Here is a 19859-nt window from a genome sequence, read left to right as displayed (position 1 = left end):
GAGATTGGATTTGAAATATGCATAGATGTCTCTGCCTTAGCACGTGACATTGTTGTCTCCAGTTACCACCATGTTCTGAGTAATGTATTTGAATCCTGCTATTCTTGGTCTAGACTCCCCCACACTTCCTTTCTCAATTGAATATTACTAAAATAAAAAAGTTACCTATTTTAAATGTATTATAGCTATACTCCCACATCACCTTCTTTCAAAAATTAGTCAGATCCCTTGTCTCTTGGTTCTAAAATGTAAAAACCTACTCAACCCTGGTCCCCAACAAGTGGAAATGTCTAAACAACCCTATGACGATATCATTGAATGTACATTCTTTGCCTGATCTGGAACTGGATTGACCACCTTTCTTACTTGCCTTCTTGGCTTCCCAGTGAACTTCTAATCTGGCTCACTTCCACAGCTATCTTTCTTCTCTTTGCTTCTCCTTACAGAAATTACAGACACACCTCCACAATTTAGCCCTCTCATTTTAAATGCTCTTCAGATATATAGGTACTCCCACGTTCCAGTCTTTCTTTATGAGGCCTTTGATGGACACTCCGTTATCCTTTGTTCCCGCGCCCAAATGAGCACGCTTGTAGATATTGTTTGATTCAGGGCTTGGAATGTTCAATTTGCAGTCTAGCGTAGCTATCCTAATCTCCCAGCTTCTTTCTTTTTTATGTCCAACTGCTGCTATTTCTTAGGACGTATTGATCCTCTATTCTTTCTTTTCCTTCCCACCCTCTCCAATTTCTCTTGCACCCCTATCTCCCCGTATCAGACCAATCTTTGCTCCTTATGCTATTCTGGACAAAGCAGCTTACAGTCCTCTTCCAGTATGGGTAACTTAAAAAGCATGACTTCCCATCCTCTCCTGCTCTGTCATGGAATACTGTTTTTTAAAATAGTTTTTTTGGTATTTTGGTACACTGCTTTAGTCCCCAAGGGGAAAATTATCATTTTGTATGACCTTTTTAAGGAGTCAGAGCACAGGGTCAGGCAATTTACAGAGACCCAGGAGCAATTTTCTGGTTAAGGGCCTTGCTCCTTGGCACAAGTAAAATTAATATATTTTACTATATACAAAAAAAAAATTCTGGCTAAATTCATAAGCTTTTTAAACTATTTATACCTCATGCTCCACAAGCAATTTTCAAACTTCTACCCTGAAACCTCCTTTTGAAAGTTTATTTATGATCCTCTTTCCCAAATCCTTTCTGTTGACATCCTTCTTTCACCCTTGAGTTCCTTGTCATAGTCACTTCTATACAGCCAGTACCTTTCTACTTAGGCACTGACTGTCTGGCTCTTCCAGTCCTTATTGGCTTTATATTTACATTTATTCCTTTAGTTGCTGACTTGGTGGCTGAATTACTGCCCTGTCTTCTGACTATTCTAGCACCGTCCTCTTCCACGTTTTCTGTTGTCTCTCCAGGACTGGTGTGGGGTTCAAATGCTGCTAATTAGATTTTTTCTTTTATCGATTCGACTGTTTCTGTGTATTCAGTAAACAATGATTAAAAAAAAAAAAAAAACAGTAAAAGTTTATTTTATCTTTATACTGCTATGGTCTATTTCTTGCATTGGCGCCACCATTTTTTGGTTGGCAGTTGATGGTCACCTGACATATCATGTTGTCAGGACCTGCCTATAAAAGATAGTGATGCAGCAGGGTCATTATCTTGGGTTTGGGACAATTTACAAAAAATTTACATGCTTATAAAAGACTTTTGGTTAGTGCAATCTTTTTATGTCTTTGAATTTCTGAGATTTTTTTTGTTTGTTTTCGTATTCTATGTTTTTAGACAGCTAAATCCTTTCAGTTTTTTAATAACTAGTAAAATTATTCGCATTTATACTTTTTGGTAAATTCCATTAAGATGCAATGCTTATATATTTGCAGGATGAAAAATATTATCTACGGTCCCTGGGCTCTGACCCAAGAAAGGTAAGAGTGGTCTCAAAATTAGGACTTTATTTTGTAATTCCTGTTCTATTAAAGATGCAGTTTCTTGAAAGGGTTAACTAATCAATGTACATGAAAATAAGGAAGTAACAACAATATTAAGAAAAAAATACAATAAATGCTAATCTGGGAGACTTCACAAGACATTAACTGTGTGATATTCATACTATCGTCTCATTTTTTTTAAAGTATACGTGTATATTGTTACAAAATAGATTTGCAGTTCACCCTTGTCCACTTATGTCTTTCTGTTGCTGGACAGTGCTAATTTTGCTACAGGTAAAAGAGTAGAGGGGAGACTGCCATTATGCCTTTGCAAAACCTTCTATTTGAATTCCTCTGTTATATTTTTGTTGTATCATGGTTCAATCCAGCCATTAATTTTAATTTGGGACTTCAACAGAGAATTTACTGTCTATCAAATGCTTCTTTGAAAATGTTCTTTTTTTAGAAATTTGAATTACAATTACTCATAGACCCATAAAATCCAACAATAATATATAATCAATGTCATTTCTGCAGCACTTGAATTTGAATCCACTGTCTATGAAAGCATTGAGCTACCAGAAGCATTTTATTACTACTGTTATTTTTGAATATGACTCACTGCTATAAAAATATTTAATAAACAAAAATGTCATAACTCAATCTTTGATGAAGTAACTAAAAATGAAGAATGCTCAGGCTTTCAAATCAGTTTACTTATTCCCCAAATACACCATGCATACATTTTCTAACTTACTTGTTCTGTGTCATACAAAATTGATACCTACGTTTTATCTAGTGCTGTCAGGACAGACTGTCTTTCTTTCTGGTACCGTAAAGGAATATGGTCTTGGGAAAACTTTATGAATTGATTAATGTTTGTTTTTACCATGAAAGTATCGCATATTAAACAAATTGGTAATACATTTTTAAACTGTTGCCATTTATATGTTACAGGATATTGCAGACATAAAGATTCAATTTCCAAAACTGGCAGAGGATTTCAAACTGCCTGAATTCTTTCAGACTGACCAGATCTTCTCTAGTGTCTTCCGTATCAGTTCTTGTAGTCTACAGTTGTGGACTCACTATGATGTAAGGCAATGCGTACCATTTTAACTTTACTAAATTAAAATAAGTAGGCTTGTAAATTAATGAATGATATTTGCCTAAGGAGTACCTGAAAATTTTTCATATTATCTGTGATATTACAGCTTCATTTCTTAATTCAGTATAATTTAGAATCTTGTTTGCACAAGTAATGTGACTTTTTAAGACAGCTAACCACAGTTTTTCTGTCTTTTCAGGTGATGGACAATTTATTGGTCCAAGTGACAGGGAGGAAGAAAGTTGTGCTATTCAGCCCTCAAGATGCAGCTTACTTGTACCTCTCAGGTTGATTTTGATTTGGTTTACTTGGGTATCGCTTCTGCTGTGGTTTTTATTATTAGTGAGATTTTTATAGAAAGTGTATCAGAATTTATGTAATATCTAAACATATTTGATTTTCTAAGCTTATTGCATTGTCTCCTTAGAACAGACATCTTTTGAGTGCAATTTGGATTAGTTTTAATTCAATCACAGATTTGCTTTATTAATACAATCTTAGAAGTTCGAAAGACAAAGGAAATTTCCTAACATTAATTCTGCTCAGTTAAAAACTCATCTTTTCTAAGTATCCTATATCTGTTATGTAACTGCTAATAAAGGTAAGACTGGAAAAAGACATTGTGTCCTTTCCCTTTATGTACCTACTAAGGTACTTATGACCAAGGCATAAATATAAGGCATTCATGCAGATTCTCCTTCTCTTTTCTGTGTACAGTGACTGCTAGGTGATGCTGCTGTTCCACATTATGGCACTCTTTCACACACAGATCCTTATGGTTTCATAACCAGCTAACAGATTTCAGCAAGGGTTTTGAGTGTTGTCATGCCAAACTCAACGTACCTAAGAGCTACAGTTAAGACAAAATTAAAAATGGTTAACAGTAACAAAAGACACCATTTAAAGACAGAGCTAAATTATATGAAATATTTTTGTTACCTTTCAGACAGAATTAACATAAAATGTTCAAATTGTTATGTTAGTTTTGTTTATATTAAGACTTCTTAGTATCAGTTTTGCATTAGTTGAAGAGTAGATACTGCTTGCATGTTTTCTTTTCTTTCTTTCTTTTTTTTTTACTTTTTAACATATAATTATTTTTATTTTATAGGTGATAAATCTGAAGTTTTGGATATTGATAGCCCTGACCTGAAGAAATATCCTGAATTTATTAAAGCTAAACGTTACGAATGTTACCTCAATCCTGGAGACGTACTTTTTATTCCAGGTAGAAATAGCTTGTTATTTTCTTAACTGTTAAGTTAAATTTTCAATTTTGAGAGGGATTGAAGCAAGTTATTTGTACTTAGGACTTTGCTGTGTACTAAAGAACTCTTTACTGATAATATTTCAAAGCCTAAAATCATTTCAATTGGACAAATAATACTGGCTAAAGATCTGTCAGGCTGTCCCTTTATTTTGTAGCATATTACATATTTTTCCCATTTTGTTTTCTTGAAATTTTCTGAGTAGTTTACATTATTTTTTGTCAAGTGTGTTAATGATATCACTCAGTGGTAGCATTACACTTCCTGCTGCTGTGCAAAAATCAGTTGGTGGAGTGATAAATACCATCTTATTTACTATAAGGACCAGGGGTTTGACATGCACCTTGTCTAAACTTTTCGTAACTTCTTACAACACATGGCACATAGAAAAAGTAAATTGTATAATACATTTTTTAATGGTAAGATTTTTTCACTGTTCAAAGGATCTCTGTCAGTATAAGAATTTAAAAAATAATGAAAGACTACATGACCAGTTGTGAATGATACCATTTACAAACATTCATACGTTTATTTTCAAACACAGTTGTATCTAAATCGTGATCATGGGGAGACTTAGCCTATCCTGGCAGTAGTGAGGACAAGTTAGAAACCAACTCTAAACTAGTTACTATGACAGATGCCTTTGTAAGGTAAACTCACGCCCATACCAACACTCACTACATAAAGTGACATTTTAAAGTTAACAGTCAACTTCTCTGTTTAGTTAAGGATTGTGCAGCTTAAAAATTCACACCTTTTACAGAATCTGCTCTAAGTAGACACAACAATTAAGGCCACAAATGACCTATATTCAGCTGAATGTGGGCAATTCTTGGTTATGTGCTCTTTTAAAACCATGACTATGCTTAAGCTAAATTGAAACATAACCCCACTGTCCCACACCAAAAAAAAATTATTTTTAAAGAGCAGCAAGCACTCCACAAAGCTTATTAAGCTGATTGTTTTAATAATGGAGTATACTACCAAATTAAAGTCTGACCTCCCTACAAGTGTCTTTTTCTGGATTCAGCAAAATCAGCCAGCATCTTTCTGCAGCAGGAGAAATGTTGCTATTTTATAACCATTATTGCTCTTTGTTTTCTAAAGTATTAATCAGGTAAAAGTCCATATCTTTTCTTATTTTTATTCTTTCTTAAAATGAAGCCGAAAGCTAATCTGTCTTCCATGTGCTCACAGAGCCTTTCTCACCACCATTACAACTAGCTGTAATTTACTTAAAAATTATGCATAAAATCTGGCTTTTCTTAATATATTTAGTTATGCAGCAAGCTAAATAAATATATACTGTATTATTACGGGGCGGCACGGTGGCGCAGTGGGTAGCGCTGCTGCCTCGCAGTTGGGTGATCTGGGGACCTGGGTTCGCTTCCCGGGTCCTCCCTGCGTGGAGTTTGCATGTTCTCCCCGTGTCTGCGTGGGTTTCCTCCGGGCGCTCCGGTTTCCTCCCACAGTCCAAAGACATGCCGGTTAGGTGAATTGGTGATTCTAAATTGGCCCTAGTGTGTGCTTGGTGTGTGGGTGTGTTTGTGTGTGTCCTGCGGTGGGTTGGCACCCTGCCCGGGATTGGTTCCTGCCTTGTGCCCTGTGTTGGCTGGGATTGGCTCCAGCAGACCCCCGTGACCCTGTGTTTGGATTCAGCGGGTTGGAAAATGGATGGATGGATGGATGTATTATTACGAGTTGACACTCAACAGATGAATACACAGGACCCCCAAGGATAACATAAAATCCAAACATGTAGATAAAATATCTATTTTAATTGTCATTGATACTTCTGTTTTTAATATTTTCTGTTTATTTGTCCTTTTGCTATTTAAATATCTCCTCAAATCTGTATTTGGTGAATCACTTGTGTTTTAATACCAAATTACAAAGTGATATAATTAATTCCTTCTTCTACAATATTATTTGCCAGTGCCCCTATTACTAGCCATAACTTTGTACAGTAATTGTAATGTTCTTTCAGATTTTTTTTTTTTTTTTTTTAATTTTCAGCTTTGTGGTTTCATAATACAGTAGCGGAGGAGTTTGGAGTGGGGGTGAATGTCTTTTGGAGACACCTACCTTCTGAATTTTATGATAAAACGGACACCTATGGAAATAAAGATCCACTGCCTGCTGCCAGAGCTATGCAAATTTTGGACAGAGCCCTGAAAGCTGTAGATGAACTGCCAGAAGAATACCAAGACTTTTATGCAAGAAGGATGGTCCTAAGAATTCAAAATAAATTCTACAGGACCTGTCTGAATTGAGTGTAACCTATGTTTTTAATGCTGCAGGTGGACTGATATTTTAAATGTATACGTAACGTTGTGAAATGCACATAATTATAAACACGGTTAACTAATGTAAAGGTATTTTTTTCTTTAAACCCTTATTAGGTTAATTGAGAGTTATATGATTCATTTCAAGTGTGTGCTTGAGTGGGGGAGTATTTGCACATGCTACCAAGCTGCTGCAGATGATTCATAATGCAGCCGCATATCTTGTATTCAGTCAGCCAAGACAGGTGTGTGTCTCCCCTATTTTCAGGTTGCTACACCCTGTAGCAGCACACATTAAGAGCATATCCTTGGTGCTTGCATTCATAGTCGTCAATGAGTCAGCACCTATGTATTTGAAGACACTCATGATTGCCCACTCAATCCTGCTAATGAATAGCATCTGGTGAAATTGTACAACCTCAACGCGTACCTTATCAAGAATAGAATGTTTATTTTAATAGTTGTTTAACTCCTGAAAAAACTGCCTTTTTCTAGTATTTTACTTGGAAAAAGGCCGGTTAGAAATATGGTGGAAGCTGTCAAATACAGAGGAGTCTAGATTAGATTATTTTTCTTAAGCAGAGGTTTAACCACTGCAGTCTTTACAGAAACAGGAGAAGACCCCCATATCTAATGTGGAGTTAACTATGTCAAGTACAGTATAAATTAGCACATTGGAGACTTCTTTGAAAAAGCCTGTTGGAACTGGGTCAAGGACACAATTTCAAGCTTTTAGCTGAGAAATTATTCTATGGATTTCAGGTAAGCCTGTTTCAGGGAAGGAATTAAGTTTACTCAAAAACGTTTCCTGAGGTTCATCAAGATTAATTTTGGAGATATGTATTATATAATATTTAAGTTACACAAAACGGCCAGAATAAATCAAGGAATACTAAGAAACGCAGAATTCAGGTAAAAGGTTAAACTCTGTACACAAAGTACTTGGCTAGATAATGTTCAAATTAATTATACTGGCATCTTATTAGAGCACTGAATGGGACCAGTGCTCAATTTTTGTTTCTCTTGTTTGTCCCACTGCACAAACAAATCCATCCATTATCCAACTCGCTATATCCTAACTACAGGCAGGAACAAACCCCGGGCAGGGCGCCAGCCCACTGCAAGGCACACGCACGCACACTAGGGACAATTTAGGATCGCCAATGCACCTAACCTGCATGTCTTTGGATGGAAACCGGAGCACCCAGAGGAAACCCACGCAGACACTGGGAGAACATGCAAACTCCACGCAGGGAGGACCTGGGAAGTGAACCCAGGTCTCCTTACTGCGAGGCAGCAGCACTACCACTGCGCCACCGTGCCGTCCGCACAAACAAATGAACTTGGAAAAGGGAAAACTATCTGCAAAAGGAAGGAAAGAACAATCATGGAAATCAGTTTAAATTCAAAGGTATAGTTTCGATATTAATGATTATATTTGCAAAACTAAGGGTGAGACAATGGTAAGCGTGAGTTCAGTGTCCTAGGTTTACATACTGTTCACAATCATTGTCCATGTTGAGTTTGCTTGTTTGTCCAGCATTATGTGTGAAAATTATCAGGAGAAATTAGAATTTTTCTCATATCAAAACTACAGAATGATTATTGTGGAGTTTTATGTGCATAAAAATGTGATGCATAAATAATGATTTTTTTAAAAGGCTCATTATTGTCATATGTACACAGTACAGTGAAATTCTTACTTGCATGTACAAATCAACATGCAAAACATTGTCACTCTCTAACACCATGTTCACTGAGTATACAGTAACTACCTTATCTCAAAAAGCGTATCTTTCTTACCTGAAAAATATTGGTGATATATAAATTTATAAAGTATAAATAATGTAATGCATAAAAATAATTCATCCTTTATCCCACTTTATCATGACAGGTAGCTCATGCCTTTCTTGGCACTACTAGGTGCAAAGCAGGAACCGACCTTGGACAGGATACCAATCTGCATGGCACACGTATGCACATACCCACTTTGAGCCTCTTTAAAGTCATCAGATAACCTAAAACGCGTGTCTTTGGAAAGTTGAGGAATAAATCTCCTGAGACACAGGTAGAGCCCTTCACCTGGAATTTGAACCCAGGACTCTAAAGGTATGAGGCAGTATCATATAACTACTGCATCACCAAGCCACATGCAAAATGAAGTCAACAAGAAAAGCAAATTATAAATAAACAAAACTTTTCAAACTGCTTTTCTGTTTTATAAATGAAAACTAGTGCTTTTTAATACTTCACTACAATATTCCTCCATATGTTTTTGAAAATTCTTGTTTGCATTCAATTGCAAGGTCATAAATATTCTTGTACATTTTAATACATTGATTGTCTACTCTCACAGATGTAAGTTTGTCATAGAAACCACTTAGATCACAGGATAGGGTCAATAAGCTGTACTGTATTCATGCCTCTTTATTTACCATAAACTATTACATTCAAACAGTTATCCAGCCATATGTAAATTTTCTAAAAAAATGTTTATCCAACTCAGGGTTTTGGGGTGCCAGAGTCCATTCTGATATCATCAAGCCCAAGTAAGAACTATACATGGATTTATCACAGTGTACACTCGACTCACGTAGGGACAATTTAGATTCAACAGGTAACTTTATCTTCGTTAAAAGTGGATGCTTCAACATGCAGTATTCTGTTCGATAGCATTGACACCATCTATATTTTGAAAATATTCTGTAGGTTAGTTATATTAGTGATTTAAGGAGGAGAAGGGTAGATTAGATTGGTGTCCTAGCTCTCTCTATGTCCTTAGACATTACTATTGACATGCACATGTTTCATCATCAGTACAGTCTAGTCTTACTTATCCTTTTACCAATTTATGTTTTTTGCAAGATTTTGGTTTCAAATGTTTGTTCTACTTATTTAGTTAATTGCAGGGTAGTATGGTGGCTTTGTTCAGTGCTTCACAACTCCAGAACTATGGATTCAAATGTTTCTTCTTTTTATTTATTCAAACACATACCACTACAGCAAAATACAAAAAACAATCCAAAATAATTCCACTTTCAATCCCCTGTTCTGATAACTGTGTATGCAGAGTTTGCGTTTTTCTCCTGAATAATCTCAGGTTGCTCTGGTTTCCTCCAACATCCCAAACACATGAAGCTGAAGCTAAAGTTGTCTAGTGACCCTCAATTGGTCCCCTGTCAGTAAATGTGCAAATGTGGGTGACTGGCAACCAATCTACTGTTTGCAATATTTATGGTTACACATGGATTTTCTTGGGGGACTCTGGTTTTCTCTTATATCCCAATGGTTGAACATTAGGTGGTTTTCCCGTATGAATTGAGTGTAAATATTTAAGCAGTGGCATGGTAACCATTTGGAGAGGTCAGAAAATCCAGTTGGTCCACAAGCCTGAGCCCCTCTACGCACTTTCCTTTTTTTTGCAAAAATTCCCACCATTTCACATTTACCCATCCATGCAGCAAGCGTGTGTGATCACGATTGCAATTGGCGATTTGAAAGCATACAGTTCCAAATTGTTACACCAATGACAGCTCCTGTTACAAGTTCTAATAGCAGCTGTCATTGCAACTGGGTAGCGAACTGATCAGCAATACATTGTGATATAATGCAAAAATTCAGTTAGAATCTCAGACACAGGCATAATACAGAATATAAAAAAGTGAACTTTCTCTCTTGCATTGGAGCCAGTCTTCTGCAAAATTGTATGTTTTTGTATTTGTTATTTAACACATGAAAAAGTGTTATGGGGAGTGCACTGCTTTCGTGGAACATAATAGTAGTTCTGTAAGGCAGCAATTAAAGTACTGAACAAGGTGGGTGCTTGTGTATTGTTGATGGAAGGCAGCAAAGCTCAGAACAAGGTGGACCTATGGGTGAGTTTCTATGTATATAGAGCTTGTAGTAAATGAAACTATAAGCAAGTTACAATAAACTGTTTTTGTGTATTTGCATCAGTCAGGACTGTATTAAGTATGTATTATTTTTTGTTTTAATTGAAGTGAATTATTTACTGATATTGTAATTACATTGGTTTGTCAGCAGTGCCTTAAACATAATATGTAAAATGCTGAGCATATAGTGAACAATAAAATGAGAACATGATTAACATGGGTTTTTTAGTTTTTGTGTGATGTTGCAGTAAATTTTTATAGCATTTGTATAAATTGTAAGTCATACCATGTGAAATATAGAAAATAATAAAATGACCTGACTTAATAAGTCAATGTATGCTTTCTGTCATTAATATTACTATACACAGTAATGAAAATGGCATATAAAACATTGAAGTGTCCAGTTCTCCTGAGGTGCCCACACAATAAAAAAATCCATGCAGCAGTAGTTTTAAATTACTTCAAATTAAATGTCCTTTCAAGTAAATAAATAACTTAATAATGTTTTACCAAGTAATTTAAAGTGGTCTATTCATGTTTCTGAAATAACATAATTTTGTGTCGTCCTTTATAGAAACTCTATTTATTTAAATATACCGACTTTTTAAACTTTTTTCTTCAAGTCTTAGTTTCTTTTCCTTAATATTATATGAGGGGCCTCCAATGTACTAGCTGCACCACAGTGCTTGACTGTGTGTGCCCTTTGAATGACTACCTATCCAAGGTTTGGAATCAATGGGTTCAAAAAAATTGTATAGGTGTACAACATTTATTTAAATAGCACATTTTCATACAAACTATGTAGCTTAAAGTGCTTTACAAGATGCCAAAGAGAAAGTTGCAGGAAGAGAAAGAACAAATAAGAATAGGAAGAATATTAATAAATAACAAAAAATTTTATAAAACATACAGTAGATATGTAATTCGTAGAAGGGTAGCTTACTTGTATGCAATATTATAATGTAAATCTCTAGAGATGAGTCTGGTGATAAGGACAGAGGGCCAGGAAGATAGAAAAAAGCAAACAAAAAAAAAACTCCAGTTAAGTTGGAGAAAAAACAAATCTGCAGGGGTTGCAAAGCCAGAAGACTTCCAAGCCCCACTTGGCATTCTACTTAACATAGATGTTCTTAAGTCCTTTCTCGTTGTTTCCAGGATTTGTCTGAGAGGATTTAATGCAGTTGGTCTCGTGGACAGCTGGGGCACCCGCCTTCATTTCTGCATTTTAGGCTGCTGCACAGTAACTTGGTTATATGGATGTGATGCAACACACCACCACAGAAGAACCAGAAAAGAAAGAGAAAAGTACAAATTAATAAAGATTGGAAATCCCTCAACAGCATGATAATTCTATGCCTATATAGTCTATTAAGAGTACAATTAAAATATAGCTATGAAAAGCCAAATTAAAATAATGGGTTTTTAGCAGTTTTTATTAAAACTATTAGCCTCGGCATATATCTATTGGTAAAGTATTACAGATGTTAGGTGCATAACAGTACCTAATGGCCACATCACCATTTCTTTTAAGCTTGTCTCTTGGAATTATAAGCAGTTGATCATTAGAAGAGCAAAGATTACAATGTGGAGTGTATGGGGACAGGCATTTCCAAAATATAAGAAGGGGCAAGATAGTTAAAAGCTTTATGTACCATTAGTAGCATTTTAAAGTCAGTTTTAAATGACACAAGTAACCAATGTAATGTGGAAGAAACCTCCTGAGGAAGACAGGAATAGTTCAATCAATTATATTTGTATTCAGTCACAGATGAGTACATGGATTCTACGTTGCAAAGGCAGAAGAGCAAAGTTCCATTTTTCGATTGGCTTTAATATAATTTCTTCTTCCTCCCCCTTCCCCTTCCTTAATCAAAAAGGATAATATTGTTTACTTAAGCATTTTACTTTATTATGCTAATGGGCCATCTGTTCTTTTTTTTTTACTTGCCAGATAGATCCTAAAGAAGGAAAGGTCATGATTCTTGTGTCCAATAGACGCACTTCTAAAGAAACTGGAAATTGTCCTAGGTCAGCTTACTGCACCCTGTCTTATGACAGATGCCTGTATGAATAACCTGCCGTTAGAGCAAAACTGCTTTGTCAGCTATTAACCCTAAGTAGCTTGAAAGCAGTTAATTTTTCTTTCACAGTAACAATGTTAAAACTGGTGAGATGTGCCCAGATTTTCTTTTTCTGTTTATGATTCTTGCTGCTGTATTTTGCACTAATTGCAACTATTTGATAACTTTCTTAGGTAGTCCTGTTAGGAGTGCATTACAGTAATATAGCTGATTAAAATCAAAAGAATGGACTAATCTTTCAGCATCTTGTAATGTTATAAGAGTTCTAACTTTTGCAATGTTCCTTAAGTGAAAAACTGCAATCCTAGTATTCTGGTTAATGTGCAATTTAAAGTTTAGGTCAGAGTTCATGACTTTGCCTAAATTCTTTACCTCCGCCTTGACGTTTAAACCTAAGGGATCGATTTTATTTCTAATAACAAGAAATAACAAGTAAGATATTGAATCAGAGAGGCCAGAGTGTCAGGGCCATCAGGTGCTATCAATAAATACAGCTGTGCATCATCTGCATAGCTGTGGTAACTTACCTTGTTATTTGAGATAATCTGGCTCATTGGAAACATGTATTTTGAATAAAGCAGTGAATCCAGAATGGATCCTTGTAGTACACCATTTACAATATCATGAATCTCTAAAGTACAAGCTACCCAGCTAACAAAGAATTTTCTTACTCTTAAATAAGACTGAAACCAATTTAATTAGTAAAGCTTAATTGCATAAGAAACCAATTTAGAATGTTTTTAAATCTGCAACAAAGTGTGAAATCAGTGATTAATAAATCAATTTAGAATTGATTTACCCCTCTGCTCTTTGACAGTTACAAAAGAGAAGAAATTGTTCACATACATTTATCCAACCCCCCCCCCCCCCCCCCCGCCCCAGTATAGTGTATACCAGTTGTTGTTTCCATTTTTATCAAAAGGCCCCCTAAGAAAGATTATGTTGCATTAATAAAGTCAGTTTTTGATTATGAATGTGTTGCATAAGTGTCAGCATCAGCTACTTTCTTAAAAAGATTGGATGAAATTCAGGTTCAAGCATTAGGAATGTGCTGGTGTGCATTTATGTCATCCCCAAGTTCAGCAATGCAAGTGGAAATGGGTGAACCATTAACTCTGATTTCCTGGTCAAAATTAAGGGAATAATCCAGCCAAATTTAATATTGAATGATTGTATGGAACACCACTTGCTTGTTTTGGGTGGATGAGTAATGAATGGGCTCAAGATATTGAAATTTTACAACTAGAGTGTGGTCCTAATGTATCCCTCTGTTAACCCCTTAACCCGCCTATACTGTAGGCTTTTAACCAATGTAACGGACTTGAGTCTGCAAATACTACTTATGGGATGTGGGGTATGTCTGTGGTGGCAGTAATTAATAAATACATGCAAGTTAAATATTATGAGTGTCTTCAAATATTTACTGATGGTTTACAAAATCTAGATTTTGGGTGTATGGGAGCTTCAGTATATATATTATTATTTCAGATTTACATTACGAAAACATTTTCTAATAATATATCAGTTTTTACATCAGAAATAATTGCTGTTATGGTAGGTTTAGGATGGGTTGAAGACATGCACCAGATTGTAGTGTTAATATGTTCTGATTCATTATCAGCTCTGAGCTGTGTAAAATATCAGATTGATGGTCTGATATTTTAATGGATATTGGGCAGCAATTATGGAGACTACAGGGTCTTGGAGTAGGTGTGCATTTCTTGGTAGTTTCAACTCATGTGGGGATAGGACGGAAACGAGATGGTTGATATTCTAGCAGAACAGTCTCAGAGGAGTATGGTGCTTGACATAGAAGTGCCTTTACAAAAAGGTGAGGCAACATTTGTGATTAAGAAATCCATTAGGAAAACCTGACAGAATTATTGGAATGAAGGGTAAAAGAAGACACCTGTATAACATCCAAAAGGAGGATGGAAGTCAGTGGCAGGGCGGGAATAACAAAAGGGAAGAAATAATACTAACAAGCCTTAGAATTAGGCATTCTAGATTAAATAACACATTATATAAAATTAATAAACATGAGGTAGGTTATTGCAAAAATTGCAATGAGACAGTATTGTCCCGGTATGTACAGTATGTTTATTTAAATGTAAGTCATATGAGACCCAACCGACATACTTTATGGCTAAGATGAAGGAGTTGGCAGTTGCACAGGTGTCTGTGGAGAGTATTTTAAAAAGGACTTGTCATCACGAAATACACGCGTGCCTATTTGACTTTTTGAAACAGACTGTGGTTCACAATTTCATAAGGTTCTTATTTATTTTGTTCCTGCGTCTTGCTTTACACTCCAGTTCAGCAATGCACCTTAAGTTGATTTTCCGATCGCCATAAAACATTAGAAAAATATTTTTTCTCGGTGTAATGGGCTTAGAATTGACCAACCTGCTGTTTCACCTCCAGGGCAGCAGGGGGCGCGAACTGCCACTGAGTTTCGGTGATGTAGAGGCAGCGGGAATAGGAAGTGGCAGCATCAGGTGACAATTCTCATGTAAGCAGAAGTGCTAGAAGATCACCTGATAGCTATGGTTTTCATGACAGCGAACTGGCACCCCTTAGGGGATGCGTTTTACAGGTATCGTGATTCCGTTATTTTAGTAGTTTTGAAATGCAGTAAGTCATCGCCTTGTCATCCCGGGCCCTTGTTTTGCTGGTAACCTCTGTGAGTTTGTTTCCCGGAATATTTGAATATACGCTCCTGTTTGGGTATCTGTGACCAGCAGTCGGAACTGCCGCTCTTGAGTAAATGTTTGCCTACAGTCTTGTAATATTGTTTCTAACAGGCGTCAGTCAGTCAGAACCAGCGTTTGCTTTTATGTCTTTAAATGCAGACTGGTGTTTTGAAGGTGCATGCAAGTCTCAGTGCATTGGTTCGTAACTGTGTCTTGCATTTGGTGCGTTTGTATGTTTCGATGTCGCTGATTTGTTTGTACAGTACGTGCTGGTGAGAATCTCAATGTAGAATGGTGTTTGTGTCTGTCCGTCTCTCATTCAGCCCGCCTGCACCTAACTGTGCCCATCTGTGATTGACTGTAGAAATGCTCGATGGTCGCTTGGTTTGCTTACGAATGTCAGTCAAGTTCAGTTAGTGCATTTAGACTGAATTAACGAATGCTTTTTTTCCTGAAGTTTTCACAAATGACGAAGTGCATAACCTCTTGGCACTAATAGAGCAGTACTGCTTATATAAAATAGGCTGAAATCTAACAAGTAAGCATTACGGGGAAATTAATAGAAAGTATTAATTATTTTAACTCCTCCTTAGTTTTGGCCATTTTCTGCTACTTTGGATTAAGTGGCCAAAAATATCTTCATGCTTCACTCAGTATAAATGTTTCTTACATCTGAGTGAAGGTCAGAGATTTATCTTTCAGAATTTTAACATCTCTAGAAATATTTTTTGTATATAAATGACAGTACAGTAAGTTGAAAAATTCTGTCACACTTTTACCAAAAATACACTTTGATTTTTTTTTTTACCATAAATGTTGGAATACGCTTCCAAACATCATAAATGTGATGCAAAATGTATTTGCAATAACAAGAAAAAACGGTTATGAAATTTGCACTGCTAACATGTCAGTTTTTATTTATTTTTTGAGATTAAAAAAAATCACCTTTTTACTGTCATCAAATAAATGACTGCATTATGAACATGCTTTACTGAAAGCACAAGCACTTTATACATCCAGTGAAGAAACTACGTTGTGAGAGTAAATTACAGAATTGTTTTTAGTTAAAAGTCAAGAAAATGACACCTTTTATTGGCTAACTAAAAAGATTACAATATGCCATCTTTTTAGTTAGCCAATAAATGGTGTCATTTTGCTTGAATTTTCACTACATTTATAATGGCTAACACGGTACAACACCCTAGTACTACAGAATTGTTTTTACAAATAACATACACTTGGAATATTACTTTTCTTGTCATAAGTGGTGAAATATTCTCCCAAACACTGCAAAGACAAAGTGTGTGTCCAGATGGCTAGGGACAACTCAAAAAAAAATTAAATGAAATGCTAGCAAACAGACTTACTGTGTTGAAACAGTACAGATATAGATTTTCTTTCAGCAGTTTTCTGGTTTCAGATCAATCATCATATAATGAAACATGCCTTAGTTAAAATCAGATATTCTACATGTGTAACTGAAGAATATATATATGGAGTACGAATTACACTTTGTGTATAAATTACAGCACAAACAATTGCAAAATTCAAAAATGTGATTTTGAAAATTTTTTTTTTTTTTTTTTTAAATATAACACTGTTATCATTATGATTTGTACTTCGTTTGTAGTGGTATAAGTTCAAGAGTATTTGAAATGATAAAAATGTCCTGGGAAATGAAAAACAGTACATGGTAAATTTGAACAAGAGTAGAAAAAAAACCAGTTTATTTTAAACAGTTATGCAAAACCCAATTTTGCCCTACCATTTACAAAAAGATTTATAAAGATTATAACTGTTTACAATACAAAATAAAGTTTTTTGAACCTGATGATTTTTTTCCAATGTGCAAAAGAGTTTTGTTCTAATATACACTGTACATAAAATATATGTGTGTGGTTATGTATGTGATATACAGTGATCCCTCGCTATATCGCGCTTCGCCTTTCGTGGCTTCACTCTATCGCGGATTTTATATGTAAGCATATTTAAATATATATCGCGGATTTTTTGCTGGTTCACGGATTTCTGCGGACAATGGGTCTTTTAATTTCTGGTACATGCTTCCTCAGTTGGTTTGCCCAGTTGATTTCATACAAGGGACGCTATTGGCAGATGGCTGAGAAGCTACCCAACTTACTTTTCTCTATCTCTGTCTTGCGCTGACTTTCTCTGATCCTGACGTAGGGGGTGTGAGCAGGGGGGCTGTTCGCACACCTAGATGATACGGACGCTCGTCTAAAAATGCTGAAAGATTATCTTCACGTTGCTACCTTCTGTGCAGCTGCTTCCTGAAGCGACATGCTGCACGGTGCTTTGCATACTTAAAAGCTCAAAGGGCACGTATTGATTTTTGACTGTTTGTTTTTATCTCTCTCTCTCTCTCTCTCTCTCTGCTCCTGACGAGGGGGTGTGAGCTGCCGCCTTCAACAGCTTTGTACCGGCCCTATTGATTTGTTTGCTTTCCTCTGTCTTTGACAGTCTGTGATCCTGACAGGTACTCCTTTGATGAGGAAGATATGTTTGCATTTTTTAATTGTGAGACAGAACTGTTATCTCTGTCTTGTCATGGAGCACAGTTTAAACTTTTGAAAAAGAGACAAATGTTTGTTTGCAGTGTTTGAATAACGTTCCTGTCTCTCTACAACCTCCTGTGTTTCTGTGCAAATCTGTGACCCAAGCATGACAATATAAAAATAACCATATAAACATATGGTTTCTACTTCGTGGATTTTCTTATTTCGCGGGTGGTTCTGGAACGCAACCCCCGCGATGGAGGAGGGATTACTGTATATAAACTGCAGAAAAACATTATTTGGAACATATTAAAATAAAAACACTGGAACTGAATGAAGAGCATTAGGACCTAAGTATGTCTTATGAAAAAAGTATGTACACCCTTACATCATTATTATACTGGAAGAAAGCAGGAACTCATCTGTACTATACACCCAAACCTCACCCCACACAAGATACAAGAACTGAACGAATCTACACCAGATCCATTACTTTCACTATTTGCTATTATAATGCTCAAAGTTTCTTGGCTTAGTCTTGGGTTTTTGTTTTCTTCAATTTGTTTTCTTTTCTGCATGACCGTCTCAGTGGAATTTTGTGAACACAGCTGAACTATTCCTGCTTTTGAGGTTTTTACAATATCTTGCAACCTGTAGGTGGTACCTAGTCAAGCTTTACCTTATTAGAAACCTGGACAATTTAGAGATCCAATTGGAGGGGGGAAAATGTCTATGCAGTAGGTGGCAAGTAAAAGCAGACCTTGCAGTATTCATGATCAAATTGTCTGAAAAGAAATCTGTTGCTCTCAAATAGGAGAGTGGGCAATTCCACTTGTGACAAGTTTGTCTGTTTTAGCATGCAGATGGAAAACACAATCTTGAGACTTACAGACTCGCACAGTATGCTTTTGAAGGCAATCTGTTGAACTTTATGTATAGTGATTTGAAACCAGATGATCTCTAGTAGGTTATTTTTTAAATGAGCTCAATATCAGTGTGTGGTACAAGAAATGGGGGTTAAGTCTGTAAAGTAAAGAAAAAGATTTCACATCATATGGCTAGTACAGCAGTGTTTGTGAGCAGTCAATAAGGGTTCAGATGAGGTAGCATGTGTTTTATACTAGAATTATATTATGAACTAACAAATATATATGATTAGAAAAATACATATGATATTATTTTTCTTGATTTTCAAAAAGCACTTCCTAAGGTCCCACATTAAAGATTGGGCATCAAACTAAAAGAAGTGAGAATTCCAGCTGTAGTGTGTAGATGCATGCAAAATTGGCTTAAACACAGGAAGTACATAGTTTATGGTGTATGTAACCATATAAGAACTGGGTGTTATTAAAAGTGGTGTCCTTCAGGGCACAGTGCTGAGACTACTGCTATTTTTAATGTATATGAGCACTTAAGATAAGAACATAAATAGCCATCTTTAGTTTGCAGGTGATACCAAGCCAGGTGGGGTAGAATGTTTTTCTTTACACACAGAACAATACACACAAGAAAACAAATTACCAAGTAATATGGTAGAAAGCAGTACTTTAGGGATTTTAAAATCAGAATGTTATTTTGGAGAAATTGAATAACCTGTTATTGTCCAAATGTTACTAATGTTTGTGAGCCCTAAAATCTCTTTATTGGGATGTGTGTGCAGATCTGTGTGACATTCCAGATTGCACTTGTGTTAACCTCCTTGGCATTCACCTCGAATCTAACTTGGGCTCAGAATTCTATGCAAAAACGGTTATTCTTGAGTCACACCGGGACAATTTGTAATGACTTGCTTTTTAGTGTTAAGCCAGAATAACTCTCAGGACTTTATTCTGCTGCCATCTAATGGATGAAATAACACCATGCTTCAAAAAATCATGAATACAGTGATCCCTCGCTATATCGCGCTTCGCCTTTCGCGGCTTCACTCTATCGCGGATTTTATATGTAAGCATATTTAAATATATATCGCAGATTTTTGCTGGTTCGCGGATTTCTGAGGACAATGGGTCTTTTAATTTCTGGTACATGCTTCCTCAGTTGGTTTGCCCAGTTGATTTCATACAAGGG

General features: G+C 36.0%; 2 protein-coding genes across 2 annotated transcripts in view; both read left to right on the top strand.

The window, feature by feature from the left end:
• Positions 1–10835, top strand: part of tyw5 (tRNA-yW synthesizing protein 5) — a 34014-nt gene extending 23179 nt beyond the window's left edge. Inside the window, exons 4-8 of the mRNA XM_028807664.2 lie at positions 1901–1945; positions 2906–3043; positions 3256–3343; positions 4168–4284; positions 6341–10835. Of these exons, the coding sequence (XP_028663497.1) occupies positions 1901–1945; positions 2906–3043; positions 3256–3343; positions 4168–4284; positions 6341–6597 (645 nt within the window). The 3' untranslated portion in view covers positions 6598–10835. The remainder of the gene's footprint in view (positions 1–1900; positions 1946–2905; positions 3044–3255; positions 3344–4167; positions 4285–6340) is intronic.
• A 4202-nt stretch (positions 10836–15037) lies between these two features.
• vps16 (VPS16 core subunit of CORVET and HOPS complexes) overlaps positions 15038–19859 on the top strand; it is a 118009-nt gene continuing 113187 nt past the window's right edge. Inside the window, exon 1 of the mRNA XM_051931057.1 lies at positions 15038–15179. Coding sequence (XP_051787017.1) covers positions 15130–15179 — 50 coding nt within the window. The 5' untranslated portion in view covers positions 15038–15129. The remainder of the gene's footprint in view (positions 15180–19859) is intronic.

This window comes from Erpetoichthys calabaricus, chromosome 8 (assembly GCF_900747795.2).
Source record: "Erpetoichthys calabaricus chromosome 8, fErpCal1.3, whole genome shotgun sequence".
NCBI classification, from domain to species: Eukaryota; Metazoa; Chordata; class Cladistia; order Polypteriformes; family Polypteridae; genus Erpetoichthys; species Erpetoichthys calabaricus.
Note: the sequence above shows the minus strand (reverse complement) of the source record. Positions and strands in the feature narration are given on the sequence as shown.